Source organism: Parasteatoda tepidariorum, chromosome 7, assembly GCF_043381705.1.
Source record: "Parasteatoda tepidariorum isolate YZ-2023 chromosome 7, CAS_Ptep_4.0, whole genome shotgun sequence".
NCBI classification, from domain to species: domain Eukaryota; kingdom Metazoa; phylum Arthropoda; class Arachnida; order Araneae; family Theridiidae; genus Parasteatoda; species Parasteatoda tepidariorum.
This window is the reverse complement of record NC_092210.1, coordinates 47,057,993-47,074,847: the sequence shown is the minus strand read 5'-3', so window position 1 is coordinate 47,074,847 and position 16,855 is coordinate 47,057,993. Positions and strand designations below refer to the sequence as shown.

The following is a 16,855-nucleotide window of genomic DNA, read 5'->3' as shown; positions in this document are numbered from 1 at the left end:
AATGAGAAATATTGCTTAAGGTGCAAAAGTTAACATATATTATAAACCCTCCAAGCATAGAGTTCCTTGACAACATTGTACTAGTACAAATATATTTCTCTGCCACACGCTACTTTCCAATTGAATAAAATAAGTAAAACCGGTATTTTGATGCAGAAAAACTAGCTATTTACCTTAGTATTATAGTGCAGAAATAATGTAACTAATGCTCAGAGAATGAAGATCTCTCATGGAATTAATTTACACTTAAAGCATCATAAAATGAACTGTGTGTCAACTTGTTACTTGATTTAACATATAACTATTGCACAACAGTTGCCCTCGTAATACTAAAACAATTATATTAATTTATATACTCATATTTTTTCCAGCTTTTTACACTGCCTTTTCATTAAAATATATTCACTTAGATCAATGTAAGATGCTTTTTTTTTCATTCATTAATATTTGACAGTTAAATAGTATTGATAATTTCATAAAATCTAAAAATGCCTTTTATAAGAAAATATTAAGCTAAGTATAAATCAAAAATTGATATGATTTTCACAAAAAAGAAAAGTTTGTAATAGTAACAAAATTTAAGGTTGAAATGAAATGAAACATAATATGGTTACATGGTAAACTTGAAGAATAGTATATACTTAAGGCAACAAAAGTAATCAGTTATAAGTAAACTTTTGATTAACCAGGATGATCGTGAAATGCTACATCTCAGATAAAAAAATATCCCAGTAAAGCTAATTTATGCAAATTTTGATTTAAAAAAATGGAATGAATATGTGGAAATATGTTAATCTGAACAAAACTGATATTGCAAGGACATATTAATCATTATTAATGTAGACATATTCTGTGAGGACCCCCTCCCCCATTAAGGTATTTCCTATCATATCTCACCTAGTTCCACCTCACCAGCATTCCAGAACGGAAGCAAAACCAGTTGCCTGTACCAAAGATTGACTAGATAAGCATATTTCAACAGCTCCGATCCACATTTCAATTTCTTTCTCATTTCTTTCTGGGATGGGGCAAATCAGATCCCAGTTAATTAAAATTGTACTATAAAATAAAGTGTCATAATTTTTTTTCATTTGTATTTTACTTAATAAAATGATAAAACCTAATAAAAATTCATCCCTTTCAATTCAAATGTAAAATAACAAAATAATATGCAATAGGAATTTTACCAGTGATACTAAGTTTTTTCAAAACATAGCTGGCACCATTATATTTAGCCTCTTCTGGAGATCGGCACACCTTATCAGACATAAATTTACGAACCATTGGTGTGAATCCTGGGATAACAACCTATATGAATTGTAGTAAATAAATCAAATAAATAAAAATATAAAATAAGATTTTTAATTTCTGTATTTGAGTTTGAAATCACTTTTATACAGTTCAATGTAATACACTAAAAAATTTGATGAAACAAAAGAATTTTTGTGTTTAAATATCTTATAATTTATCAGTTTTACAAAAGTAATTTTTGTCATATAAACCCATCTATAATAACACATTAATATGCTGATTTTGCAAAATACACCTACATAATAAGAATATCAAATTAAAAATGTTGAAATAACCAGATAGAAGTTAATCATTGAGTTATTTGGTGAATGTGAACTACATCATTAATAAAATTTATAAAAAATAATACATACTGAGCAAACAAAGAATAACTCTGATGGATCAGTTTCAATACAAGAAACATTAAAAATTGGTTCTCCCCATCCATTTTCGAGGCAAATATAATTCAGTAGCTGAAAAAAATATTCGCAATTAACTTTTTAAAAAATACAGAAAACGATTAACAGAAAAATATGATTCAAAGAAAAGCAATCCTAACAACAGTCAGTTTGTCAGTCAACAAGGATAATGTAATGTAAGTCTTAACAATTTCAAAACCAACAAAAAGATAGTGGTACTGTTGTCAGCATTGCACAAAGGCTATTACCTTATGCTGACCATAATTTTACCAATTATACTGCTAACTTTATAGCTTAAAAGCTTTTTAAAATAAGTATCATTTTGAATATTGAATGTTTTCAGAATATTGAATAATAAATCAACAATACAGAATATTGGAATTCTAAATATTGAATAATATAATCAACAATAAGAGATAATAATTAATTATTCATAACTATCAACCAATACATTAATTTCTAATCACCTTTTGAAATAATCCAATTCCTATAACTTATTTGCAGTCGGCAGTAGAAGTGTTAATATACTTAATAAAGGAAAATGTCACAAAACTGAAGTGTGTATCAGTTCAGATAAATGTTTGCATCAATGAAATGAAGTTAGAAAATGTGAACCAGTGGAGAAATATTATGAGACAATGCACCTTATAACCATTCGTGACTGGATTTTATATCAAAACTAAATAGTAACTTTAAATGAATAATAGTAAAACAAGACTTAATTTACAATCTGTTTTTGTGAAAATATCAGTAAAAAGAAATACAAACATAAGTTAACACTTTGAATGCCTTAATTAAACAAAACTTTGCATACTTGAATAGGTCTGGTGACTGTAAATGGGCTCTTGAAGTTTTGAATATTGCTGCTCAAAGGAAGTCTTGACTTCAAATTGGCTCTCGAAAGAAGAGGATTATAACTAAAAATAGTTTTATTTTAAAACAATTAAAAAACTATTTATGTAAATAGGCATATAAATAAGTATAACTCTTTATTATAAAAAATCCTTCAAGAAATTTTAATTTTTTTTTTAATTAAAGCCTGTTTTAAAATATATAAAATTTTAAAACAGTTGTAAAATAAATTATTTTATTTCTAAAATTCAAGAAATAACTAAAAAAAACTAGCACAATTCAATGGCCCATAATCATAAAATCTTTCTTTCTCCTTACTTTTAAAATGTATATAAATTTAGTCATTAATTTAGTTAGACAAACTTTATTTTAGACAATTTTCATTCTGTTAGGTGTTTATTTTTTCAATAGAACTTCCAATAGTTAATCCAATAAATAGAACTTTTAGTAGAATAAGCTTCAAATTTAAAAGTAAAGTTTTAAATATAAACATATTTTTTATTAAAATATGAAGTATGGATCATAAATATTATTTAAACAAAACTCACAATAATCTGAGTTTACATAGTAAATGCTGATCTAGTAAAATAATTTATTGATAAACATGTTAATAATTCCTTTAACATTTGAGACAGCTATCGCACATTACTCTTTTTTGCATTGCTAAAAGGCTCCACCCCTTGTTCGTTTCTCATCAACCCCCGTGATTGCTTCTTATCATTTTTTTTCTTTCTCTTTTACTAAAGCTACAATTGAATTGCCATCAGTTGAATTTTCAGAATTACTAAATTTTGGCAAATCAATAACATGGATAATCAAAGTTATTATAGTAAAGATAGGCCAGTCCTGTAGGTAAACAGTTTCTGCCTATGCAGAACTTCGTTTTTTCTCAGAATCAGCTTTCATTGGCATAAACCGTTCTTCCTTCTTCATCTTCTTAAAGCTTTTTTTGTAAAAAAAAGTCAATAAAAAAGATCATTTGGTTACAAAATATTTAATTATTACAATTTTGAGAGAGCACATTTTATTATAATGATAATTACAAAGAAATGGAAAAATTCCTCATTTTTGAAAAATAATCAAATATATTTGGAAAAAAAAAACTTAGAATGTTAGAATGAAAACAGAATGTCCAACGCAATAAAAAGACAATGAATGAGAAGTAATTTTTTTTAACAATATACATCAGTGGTCCCTATAAGCACTTAACAGTTTGAAAACAATTTTTATACTTTTCAATTTTTATATTTTTAAAAATTTCAAAGTAAATATTAAAATTTAAATCTGGCCACATCTAATCTTTCTCTCTTATTTATTTATTCATGTTGTCTTCAGCAACAATGAGCTTACAAAATGTAAATTTCAAGAGAAATAAACTTCACTTCAACAAAAATTGCAAAATATGAATTTTAAAAAAATTTCTAGTCAAGTTTAAATTTCAAAATGGTCCTAATAGCACTTCAAAATTTAACTCTGTAGTTACATTTCAGTGAGGAGTATTTTGACCCATATAGTTTTTCCTTTTACTTTAAGTTTAATAGTAAATAATTCTCGAACTGGTAACTGAACTGCAATTTTTTTCATTCCATTGAACTCCTCGTACATATTTCAACACTTTCAAGATTTTAAATTTCTAATTCTTATAGATTTTAAGCAGCAAAGTAAAATTTAACATAAAGCAAAAATAAGTGACAATAATTTTTGAATAAACCAGAATTTTAAAACAAAACTCCATGTTGAAGTTATAAACAAATGTCACTTTCAAATACCTAGTTTTGCAATTGCCTTCCTGCAGTCCATAGAGTGGCTCGTATGGTATTTCTTCTAACAAGTTTAATAATTAATAACATAATAAATAATTATCAAATGTTAATTTTTTAATTCCAATGTTCTTCCCGTACACTTCTCTACACACCTCAATAATTTCAATGTGTTTTGCACAGCAAAACAAAATGTAAAACTAAGTTTAACACCTAAAATGTAGCGTATCAGAGGCCCATACAATTTTTAAGAATAGAGAGAAACATAAATTCTTAAAGTTTTTATAAATTAATTAAAAGCCACTTTAATTTATTGGTTGATTAAAAATCTATCTATTGATTACTTTGAATTAAAATTCTATATTTTGGTTAAAAATGAGAACTTGACCTCATCGCCTTTTTAGAGCTTTTAATTTGAACAACTAAAAATTTTTACTCATAACATTTTAAATATCTGGAATGCTATGTTTTCATTAGTTGCTATTCTTTAAAGAGAGAAGATAAAGTATCAGTTCTTAGAGTAGGGCAAAAATGATTTTGACTTTTTCTTGCCAAATTTAAAATACTTTTTGATACAGCAATGATATATGAGAAACAAGCAAAAAATCCAAAATAGTAGTAGACAGTAGAATAATTAATATGATAATTAATAATTACTTTAATTGCATAATGCTTAATGGATCTACCAACCACCTTAATCAATTTTTGAATCTCCTTTTTTTTTCTAGTAGGAATAAAGTATAGCAACTAAAAAAAAGTAGGCAGTAAATTCTTCAATAATAAGAAGTACAGATTCACGGAATCCTCATATTTTTTATGAATCTTCAAATATTTGTAAATATCCTTATCCTTCTTATCTGAATAACTACATCCCAAAAACAGTGGACTTAATCCACAAAATTTGAGTGTTACTTTGGCTTTTACAAATTATTTAATAACATCTGTGAGCATTTTTAATACTTCTTTTTCAATATTCATCCATGCATAAACAAAGAAAAAATTCTTATTATACAATCAAATGAAAAAACACACTTGAAAAAAATAATAATAAAAATAAAGCAGCCATAATCATTTGTTTGAAACACCTGCAAGCAAGTTCTTTAACCTTTGACCTTACTGACTCTAAAAATACCATGTTAGAAAGGGGAGAGTTTTTTTAATTATTATTTCTATCAAGTAGTTTCAATTTTTTATTTATTGTTTTTAGAATTATTAATAGGAGTAGAAAAACATCACAGGTTAACTGCAAACAACAAAACCATTGGTAGTTAAGGTAAAAAAAAAATTTATTAAAAAAAACTTATTTCAAATACAGCTTATTAAGAAAGTTCTCAAAATCCCTAACCGTAAAACCACAATCTTGAGCAAGGAATCGTAATTATTTTGCACCGCTGTGTGTGTATATATGCATATGAATTAGAAAGAGAAAAATATTCAAACATTACTTGGTCAAAATAGAGTCAGGAGATAAACCAAGGTGATCAAAACTGCTTTCCAAACTATCATAGTTTAAATGTTTATAGATGCTATGAAGTGAATCTCTCTTATCAGATGGTGATCTTAGCTTTTGGGCATCAGGAGGTTTTGCCCAAGTAACTTCAAGTGTACAACCATCAAATACACAACCTAATAAAGAAACAAAATAGATCCATTAAGGAATCAAAATAAACAATTACTCAATAAATTTAAATAGTATTTGAAATGAAAATAATTTTAGAATAAATATTTATATAGCATAATATTTATAATAATACATTATAAAGTCATTATCAGAACTTTATTAAAGTTAATAAAATAGAAAATAAAATATTTTTGACAATAATTCCAAAATAATAGAATTAAATCAAAGAAAATTTAATAAGAATATTATATAAATCTTACTCCTGAATAAAAATTGAACAGAATTATATAAATTTAAATATTTATTTTTAGAATATCAAGTAACCATTTTTAAATTCATATTCTCTAAATGTAATATATTTTTTTTAAAAATCGATGTTTTTTTAACATTTTCTAAATGCGAACACAGAATAATTTCTATAATCTAAGGGTGAGTGAAAAATAAAATACATTTCATTTTTCATTAGTTAATAAAATTTTAGGATTATGTAAAATTAAAATAAAAATGTATTGAACAACTAAATTTTAAAATTACATGGATCATGATAGATTTAATTATAGGATGTATGGCAGTAATCTAGTTTTTTCGATTAGATTATTTATCACATTAAAAGCTGGTTATTGAATTTCTTATTTGACTGAATCTTTTGTACTGAACTAACTTGAAATGAAAATAGTTTTAATTACAGGAGGTTGCTAAGATGATCTAGAACAAATTGATAACAAAATTTATATTTTGTAGCCTGATGCATTGATTGACCATGTGTTTTCTACTACTTGTCAGATTTTTCACCAATATAATAAATTGGTATATATATATATATATATATATGTATACATAAATATAAATAAATATGATGGCAAACTTAGCTTTATGGTCCCTATAACAATTAAGAACCATATATTTCCTAAAACCTATAAATGTATTTTTTTTACTTAATTATTTTTTATTAAAAAATAGCAAATATTTATGCAGAACAAAAAAATTTACAAACACAATTTTAACATTTAAATATTACAAATATTTAGACAGGGATTCAATTTCAGATTCAATTTCAGAAAAAAAAATTCCCTGACTTTTCTAGGTAGATTTCAATGAAAATCCATACCATATTTTATCTATACTACAAAATTTTTCATCAGAAAATTTGGATTTTTTTTTATTTGTTTTGCCAAGTATTAGATTTTTTGTGTAAAATAAATATCATTATATGAGGAAGGAAGCATTTCAGTAAGTCTAAAATGTAAAATTTTTACAATGAATAATTGTAATAGATGTTAGAATTATTTAATTCAAACCTCCTTAACTGAGTATTGTTATTGACAATTTTAAGATTGGTTTTTTCCAGGAATAATGAAGGAATTTTCCAGGTTTTTGTAAGAAAATTGCAACTTTCCCTGATTTTTGGAGTTGAAAGAAATTCCCTGACAATTCTAGGTTTGTTAAATATTTTTGTATTAGTTTAAATAAAATAAAAATTTATAACAATTAAAAATACAAAAACCAAAAATGACGAATTTATTCAAATAATTCTTAAAATACCTCACTAATATCATCTATATATATATCTAATAAATTATACAACTTACAACTATCCCTTCATTAATTAACCATAAATTAAAAACCTAAAAAAATCAAAAAGTTTTTCGCTTTTAAGATCTATATCCTATTTACAGATCTATACTTTATTTCAAATTGAATTGCAAAAAAATAGCCCGTGACATAACATAATTTCTGTGTAAAATAATCAGTTGACAAAGTATTAATACATTGATGAAATTCAAGAATTAAGACCAATACTAGTTACAGTATAGCAATTATTTTCGTTCTGTAGTTATTTACTATCGATTCAGAGAAAATCTTAATTTTGGCAGCACCCTATGACACAAAACTTTTATAAATCAATTTTCATTTATTAAAAAAACCGTGCATAGGACAAATAACAAAATATTTAATAAAACTATAAATTATTAAAGTTAACATTAATCAAACCACTTTTTAAAAGATAAATTACAAATTCAGATTAATGTTTACGAAAACAAACTTGTACCACAATATAGTAGCAGGTTATAGTAGACACCAAACAAGTAATTAATTTATTTTCCATGATAAATTTTGTTTATTTAGATTAGATTTATTAACTGATTCAGATACAAATGCCGAGTCGCTACCGGTTGTCTATTTCTGCTTCGATTGAGACCCGATTTGAAAATTTGAATTTCTCAAAATTCCTGAAGGGCTATTCTTACTTTACGCAATTCACACACACTGGTTGCCGTCGAGGATGGTGGTCCTTGATTTATGCCACACACTGAGAATACTCCAAAGACATGCCGTTAAAATTTTTATCAAATGCGAAGGAGATGGCTTCCCCCTTTGGTAATCAGAAGACCTGAACACGAGCACTTTACGGTAGATCTGTTGAACGAGGACCGATACAGCACACCCTTGGTCCCTTTGCAGGTTAATCAAACTTCAGTTTTTTCCGCACTAGTTTAACTTCGGAAACAGTGTCTTACACTGTGGAACGATGAGAACCGTCAAGGAAGAATGGAAACTTGATTGGGTAAATACATAAAATTTCATAAAATGTATCTAACAGTTTAAAGTAAATTAAATTTTAAAAAATTTAATAAAGTTAAAAAAATAAAAACCTGTTACATAGATACGTGAAGACGGCCTCATTTTATAATTCAAGTAGTTTTTTATCTCAAGTCATACCTATTCAATAAATTGAAATGAACAACGCTAGCAAGGTCTGCTCAAAAAGGCATTATAAAAATTCAGACCTTTCACATTTAAAAAGAAAATTAAAAAACTTAAGGAACCTATAAAACACATTCAATCTAATTTCGAACAATAAAATTCCCTATTTATATTCGAGCATGCATGCCCGCATTTTACCATGCAGATTTATTTATAAGTAATTAAGGAATAAATACTAAGGTCAAGTGTTATTTCTCATAGAGATATTATATTGTTCTACCGATTTAGTAGTGCACAATCTTTTATAAAATAAAATTGAAGATTTATATAATTAAAGAATAAATACTAAGTACAAATATTACTGGAAATCACTATTTAAAAAGTAATACAACAAAATGTAAGTTATTAAAATTATCATTTAGTAAAAATCAGATTATTATTGATAATCGAATAATAACTGATTATTTAAATAAAATAATTACCATCAAGTTGTTTCAGGGCATTTTCAGCATCTTCTCTCTTGGAATAATGAATAAAAGCAAAATCTCGCATTTTTTTAACTCTTTCAACTCTCAAAACACCACCCATAGAAAATAAGCGAAGAAGCTGATCTTCTGTAGTTAAAGCTGACAAATTACGGACATAAAGCACTTTGACCTATATGACGGGGGAAAAAATATGCAAAACATCATCATTTACTGAAAATAACGAAAAAATTTTCTTAACTGCTGGAAAGGAACTAAATGTGACTGCTATTCCGATATAACTCCATTTAAAAAAATATTATTAATCAAAATAAGTAATGAAAGTTTGAAAATTTAATAAAATATATCTCAAACTATATGTTCCCTTTAAATTATAAAATAATAATAATAATAATTAGGTAGATGAAATAGAATAAATACCCAAAAAGAATCAATCTCAACTAATGAACGAGAAGAAAATTATGTATATGAGCATTATTATAAAGGAATAAATGATAAAAATCATTTATCAAAATTATATTTAATATAATTTTGGGGTCTGTCGGGGCCAAATTTACTTCCGTTAACTTTAGGAAAAATTTCACAAAATACTTTTTCTTAAAATTTTATTTTTGTATCCAGTAAGAAACGATAAATCTATATTTTTGTGTTAATTTTTTATTTCTCACAAATATTGAGCCTAAATTTTCACAAAATGAGTACCTCTCAGAAAAACCTAGACAGACCCCTGATTATATAAATAATACAAATCAAATCTAGTAAAAAATCCTGGAAAATATAAATACGCAAATGTAAATGTGACGTTATAATACAAAAAGCTTTTTTGATATCGCTAAGTAAGTGATTTCAAATTTCTTAATCGCTAAACTAGTAAAGAAAATATAATTTTTGATTTCATTAAAAAAATTATGTAATATTTTAGGAAATGGTAAATCCAAATTATAAAATTTTAACATAAAAATAATCTCGCAATGTAGGTATCCTGATAGTTTGTTCAGGAGGGCGGGCTAAAGTGATAATTAAGCTAGGTTACAAAAAAGAAAAGGAATTAAAATAATCGATCGAGTTGTTCTAGGGAGATTCTCGCTTCCCAAAATCCTTTCCTTTTTATTTTGTAATAAAAACTTTTAGAAGCTTTCATGAGCAGCGCTATGGCTCATGAATTTCTTTGCTGTTTCGAATTAAACTTGAAATGTCAAGAAACTGTTTTAGAACTGGAGCAGAACAAGGATCAGATTTATATAATTAAATAAGTAAATAAAATTAAAAATCTTTTTTTATTATTTTAAATTTTTAAGCTACTCTCTACAGTACAGTCAATAAAATAACATACAAAGTGCAGTAAGATAAACTAAAAATATAACTATGTTAAATAGATATTGAGTTTGTTTTTATTAAAGCATACAGGAAACATGAATGAATTATAAAGAAAAGAAATCGAAAATAAGTTAGTTCAAAGTACACAGTATTGCATGATGTTCCTTAAATAGGATTATTTGGCAAGCTATGAGAAGTTGCAGTTATTCAAAAGAGAGTAGGTTTTTAAAAAGAAAGCAGCTGCGAAGAAAGAGGCAATATATTTTGTTACTCATCTCCTTTTGAATTTTAATCATAACATAAATATGAGTATCATATTTCGGAGCTTGTAAACTAAATCTTTGAAAAAGTAAAGAATTTTCTGTGAACCCATTTATGGTAGAGAAGGTAGCCGAATTTTCTACTAGGTAGTGTAAGATTTATTTTCTCCTTTACTTTCTCTCTCTATATATATTATTAAATACGAAAAATAAACCTCAATACCCTACCACAAAACGTAGTGGTATCAGAACTCGTAAAATGAAAAAGCTACAATCTGCTTCATAAAACAATCGTCTGCTTTTAATAATTAATAATGATATGCTTATACTATTACAATTATTATTATGCTTATACTATTACTCTGTTTTTATTTATTTATGAAAGCAGATGTGATTCCACATCAGGCAAAATTTGCAATGCACACGCCTGAGAAATTTGATTTTATTCAATTCAATTAAAAAAAAANATATCAAATAAATTAAATAAACTAACAGACGATAAAAAAAACGCTTTGTTCCTAATAGTTAATGTATTATCGAAATTGTAAAAAAAAAAAAATACTGGTAATAATAATAATTTGTCATAATAAATCAATGATAACGAAAACTGAAAAACAAAAGTAGAGTAAAAAACAACAACATGTAACTCGTAGGGCATTAATTTCAAGTTCCGTAATTCCGACTCCTACAACGCAATGGGACGTAGTTTGGGTATCTCGATCCTGATTGGTTGTTGAAACGCGGCATTTGCTTACGTTAGCAACTGTTCTTTCCATTCTATTTCGAGTAAGCCAAGCACGTCAAGTATCAATTCTTTTATTAAGAGACACATCCTGAATTCTCTCACAAAGAATTTTTCTCCAAGATTTCAATTCTTCCACAATATATTTACACAGAGGCTTACACAAAGACGAGCTAGAAGCCTTGTGATTTATAGACAAACTAATTATGCATCGAAGTCGCTAGGTACACAAAACAAAAATATATCATGGTTCCAATGAAATACATAAACAAATTATAAATCTAAGTTAAGTAAAGAAGTAGACGAGAATTAATTATATTTCATTTAATTCAATGTGCGATACGGCTCTATATTTAATTAACTTATCGTTAATTAATATTCTAACTTATGTAGAGAAACTTTGCTAAACTTTTACACGCCATCTTGCTTATAAACGACCAGCTAGCGCTGACGTTATAGGTCAAAAGTGTTGGTATGGCAGATCTTGTTCTTGAAGTGCAAGTACCCAATGGGCAATACTGCAAAAACGCTGAAGAATAATACAAGAATCTTGAGGATGCACCAAATGAAGGTCAGTACAGAAAAAAATTGGATTTTTTTTTAAAAATCCTCTCTTGCGCAAGCGCAAATTATGGTATTGAAAATGGCAGAGTGAAATTTTGCAATTTGTTAGGGAGTCAAATTCCTTGACAACTCCCGGTTTTCAGGAAAAATTACGCTTTTTAATAATTCCTGACTTTAATCTCTTTTTCTCTAACTACTTCCTGACTTTTTTCCGAATCTCGATTTCCCAGATAATTCCTGGTTTTCAATATTTCCGGTGTTAATCTGTTTTATTTATTTATTTTTTCATTCTTTCTTCATTGCTCCTGGTGACTTCTTTGCAATAGCAACTGAATCAACAGCGTCGGCGAAATGGAAATATACCGAAAAAAATTAAGTGCATCGGTTGACTACATTTTTAGTCGCCCATATTTTTTAAAAAAAATAAGAATAATTTTTTATAAGACAAGTCTTAGTGTGCTTACTACGTTTGCTATACTTTTATTTTTATCGAGTTTATGACATTAAAAAAATGTTCGGAAGGTTTTAAAAGATGAAATTTAAACTTCATTAAAAAATTAACAGAAATGGACAGTATATAAAAAAAATTAATAAACAAACTATAATTTAACAACATGCTTGAATACCTTAGCTTAGTTGGCGAGAATATTGGCATTAGCCACAACAGAAAAGAAAAGTAAAAAAAAAATGAATAAATACTAGAACAATCTTGTTTGGTGATTTATCTAAAATTTAACAATTTTCATTTTGTGAATTATTATTATTTTTTTTTTTTTAAAACAAACTTGTGTATTTTTAGAATATAGTTTACAAGCGAAGCCTTTAGATTGTGTTTATTATTGTGATGAATAGCAAAACATAATTCGTTAGAAGAAAGATGAAAGCCATGGAAGGGAGGGAGGTAAAGTCAGTTGGAAAAGATCGAATCTCTCTCGAATAATTTTATACATACCAGATATATAGTTTCTAAAATTGTCTTGTGAGTAGATTTCAAAAACTGTTAAAAATAAAAACATTGAAGTATACTGCATTCAATCAAAATTCACAAAACATGTTTCGAGTATACATGTAAATATATATAAACTCAGTGATCAAAAAAGACATTTCTGCTCACAATAATGCAATAAAACTCTTTAGTTCAGATCATATATTTTTTTACAAAGATAGTTATTAATTATGGATGGTTTCAAATCAAAAAGTAATAAAAAAAAGCAACGTGAAAGAATAATTCAGATAAAATTTTACATCGAATTTAATATCTTAAATTAATATAGATGTTAGTTTCATTAAATTACAATATAGAATAGAAATTTTCACTTTTGTAACATTAAAAATGGAATCAGATAAAAACATTAACTGTTTCAGATTGTTTATATCTAATAAAGAGTTTTAAGGGTGGTATAGATGTCGCATTTTCCAAGGAGGGAATTTTTACTCCTAACTATTCCTTCGTAATGTTTCTAAATAGTTACTATACAAGTTTAGATTCAAGATGTAATTTTCACTTTAAGTTAGCACAATACGCACATTTGTTTAGATTGATATACTGCTTCAAGCTCTTTAAATCTTCTACAGGTGACTGTTCGCATTTATTTTTACTTGGGTAGTCAGTCCATAAGATTTTATTTGAGCTTTAAATATATATAAATAAATTATATTTTTCATATATATGTACTATTCTTATCAATTGCTTATCAAAAAAATAATAATAATAATTACAAATTCACCATCGTTCGAGTTATTTTTTCCCCCGTCATAACATTTTTATTCTAAAGTAAATAAGATTTTAATTTTTAAAGTTTAAAAAATGGAATGCACCAATTTTAAACTAATAAATATTTTATTTTTCATATTAATTCTATTTAGAGACTTTTAGACGTTTACACAATAATGTCTTAGTATAGGCTTCACAGAATTAGAATTTAATTTCAAAAATGTAATTTAAATTTGTAATTTGCGTCCGTACAAAATACATACACAATGTAATCAACAATTTATGACATAATAAAAGTGAAATCACCATAAAATATTTAATTTTCAACCTTTCTCCTTATTATCAACACAGAAAAAATGATGCTAAACAGAAGTGTTTCACCGATGAATTTTACTAAACAAATAAATTTTGATTTTTAAGGTCTTATAATTGCTTAGTTAAATTGGCAAGAGAATAAAACTGTTGACAATAAATCGTTTTCGACAAATTTGTACATATTTCCGCACTTTAAAACTGGAGAAACACAATATCAATTATTCAATATTTTCTTACTGGCAATTTAATGAAAACTCATTTAAACTTGAGTCATGAAGTTACCGTGGGTCTTCTCAATATTCTATCTATATAATATAAACTAGTAAAGTATTTAGACAACGAAGCCACGTTTGGAACTTTATTTCTATTATAATGTTATTAAGCAATTAATTTTTAATAATGACTCTAACTTGCATATTATTTTCTTAATATGTAAATAATAATAATAAAGTAAATAAAAAATATTTTTCTTAAGGAATAAAATAAAATACAATAAATAAATAAAAATAAAAGAAAATTGGGGGGAAATTATCTATAGCTTGCTACATTTTGAAACCCTGTTTGGTTACATCATTCTGCTAGTGAATATGACAACTTAATTAATTGCAATAAGTCGAGGTTTCCATAGCAACGGAGTTATAAGTCTGACCACTTTAGGCATTCTATTTTTGGCTTCTATTATAAACCGTCAATTATTTTCGCCAAGTCTACAAAAAATTAATGGTGATAGTTCTTCTGAGTACCACTGAATTTTTTTTTTCAATTATTTTTCAATGCTCATTTGATATTCAATATTAATAATTTTCAAAGTTATTGACCCCAATTGACCCCTGAAATTTTCTTTTCTTTTACGGAAAAGACATTTCGGACCATTGAAAAGGAAAGGGAAAATGAAAAATTATCATCAAGAATCATCAATTTATTGATAATCAAGAATATTCATAAATTTATAAATATTTGTAAGCAGACTTTTAAAGAAAATAATTTAATTTAATTGTAAGTGCAACTGGTGTAAGTCTAACTGGTGTAAGTGTAACTCTTTTTTCAAAAATAGGTAAATAGTTTAAAACTGACTAAACTTTAGGAAAAACGGTAGTTTCACAAAATACTTTTTCTTAAAATTTTATTTTTGTATCCCGTAAGAAATGATAAATCTATATTTTTGTGTTGATTTTTTAATATAATTTTTAATTTTCACAAAATAGGTACCTCTCAGAAAAACCTAGACAGACTCCTGCTACCACTTCTTACTTTTAGTTTAGCCTGAATTTATTAAAATTCCAATATTATATTAAACATATTTAAATGGTTTTTTTCAATTGCGCGAACAAATTCAGATATTTTATTTATTTTTAATTTACTGTTTTTTACAATTACAATTTACTGCTTTTTATTGGCGACTTTATCGCCTGCAGCGGCGAAATGGATGAGTATCATATATAATTTATCTTAACAAATTCGTAATTATATTGCCAAAAATTATTAAGAATAATTATGACTCAATTTTAAAGAGGAAAAAAAGCAAAATGTAAAATGTATAAAACATTATTCCTTTAAAAAAATTAAATAATTCTCTACATTTTTCAAACATTTAATTCAACAAAACTTACTCTTTTCATGGTTTCATCTTCAACTTGTGCTTCAGGTTGGGCCCAGTCTACAGCAATTTCATGATCAAACAATTTCACACTATTAGATATTAGCTTACGCCTGGCCATAGCAGCTGCCCGATGGCTCTCATATTCCACAAAGGCAAATCCTCTATTTTTTGTTTTATCCGCTATACTGCTGTATAGAATAACTTTTGATACACCATCAGTAAACTTACTGATTTCATTCAATATTTCTTCTTTACTCTTATCTTTTGGTATTCCACCGATGAAAAGACGACAATTGTCAACTGATTTGCAAACCCCAATGTGACGATTTGGTCTTATCTCGTAATCATCCAATCCTTTAATGGCTTTTAATGCATCTTCATTATTTGTAAAAGTTACAAAAGCATAGCCGCGATTTCCTCCATTATATTCCATCATTAAACGGAGTTCATAAATGTTACCGAATTGCTCACATAATGGAACAAGTTCATGTTCAAAGACATCTCTTGGTAATTTTCCAATGAATATTTCAGATCCTTTTGGAGGTGGTGGGCCTATCCAACCTGGTGGTGGTCCATATTTACGCTGGCCATTTTCTTGAACTATGTTATATCCTGTTTTTTCCATTAAAGCAGTTAGTAAATGTGTATCTCTAAATATGTCTGCTGCCATTTTCAATTGAATCAAAGAGTATCTCGATTGACAAACGACGAGATCAAATTTAAATTGCGTTCTAATCAGTAATTATGAAAAATATCAAACGTATATTTTTTAAATTAAAGAACTCTCTTCCATTGGTTAATCAAAACAGTTTAAAATGATTGGTTGCTTAAAAGTTTTGTCACGCCTTTTTTTTCTTTTTTTTTTTGTAAATTCTTATTAAAATGTTATTCTTAACGAACCCATCAAAAATATATTTTGAAAATTTGAAAAGCGCCATCTAATTAAGACTAATGAAACTATTATAATAAACATTTACATTTTATATCAAACAATATAAATCAGTTCTGTACTTCGGCTTCTTGTTTACTTTATAGAGCAATTTTTTTAAAATTCCATCAGGTAGGATGGAAAGTTGAAAAGAACGCAATGCAAAATAATTGCAATGGAAGAAATTAAAAAACTGAAATAAATGCATAATATGCCTAGTAATTACAATTAGCATCAAAAAATGAAATTATTTCTTTAATAAGTACTAAGAAAAACAAAATG

The 16,855-nt window shown here is 26.5% G+C and overlaps 1 protein-coding gene across 2 annotated transcripts in view; it reads right to left on the bottom strand.

Moving 5' to 3' along the window:
• The window catches only part of LOC107451582 (probable RNA-binding protein 46), a 28,284-nt gene extending 11,916 nt beyond the window's left edge, over nt 1-16,368 (bottom strand). The window contains exons 1-7 of one of the 2 annotated variants that reach the window (XM_016067736.3): nt 15,656-16,368; nt 12,969-13,013; nt 9,131-9,305; nt 5,767-5,947; nt 2,524-2,626; nt 1,665-1,763; nt 1,188-1,308 (exon numbers count right to left, since the gene is read on the bottom strand). In XM_016067736.3, coding sequence (XP_015923222.1) covers nt 1,188-1,308; nt 1,665-1,763; nt 2,524-2,626; nt 5,767-5,947; nt 9,131-9,305; nt 12,969-13,013; nt 15,656-16,315 — 1,384 coding nt within the window. In that variant the 5' untranslated portion in view covers nt 16,316-16,368. The remainder of the gene's footprint in view (nt 1-1,187; nt 1,309-1,664; nt 1,764-2,523; nt 2,627-5,766; nt 5,948-9,130; nt 9,306-12,968; nt 13,014-15,655) is intronic. The other variant, XM_016067737.3, reaches the window with a different exon arrangement.
• Between the last annotated feature and the right edge of the window lie 487 nt (nt 16,369-16,855).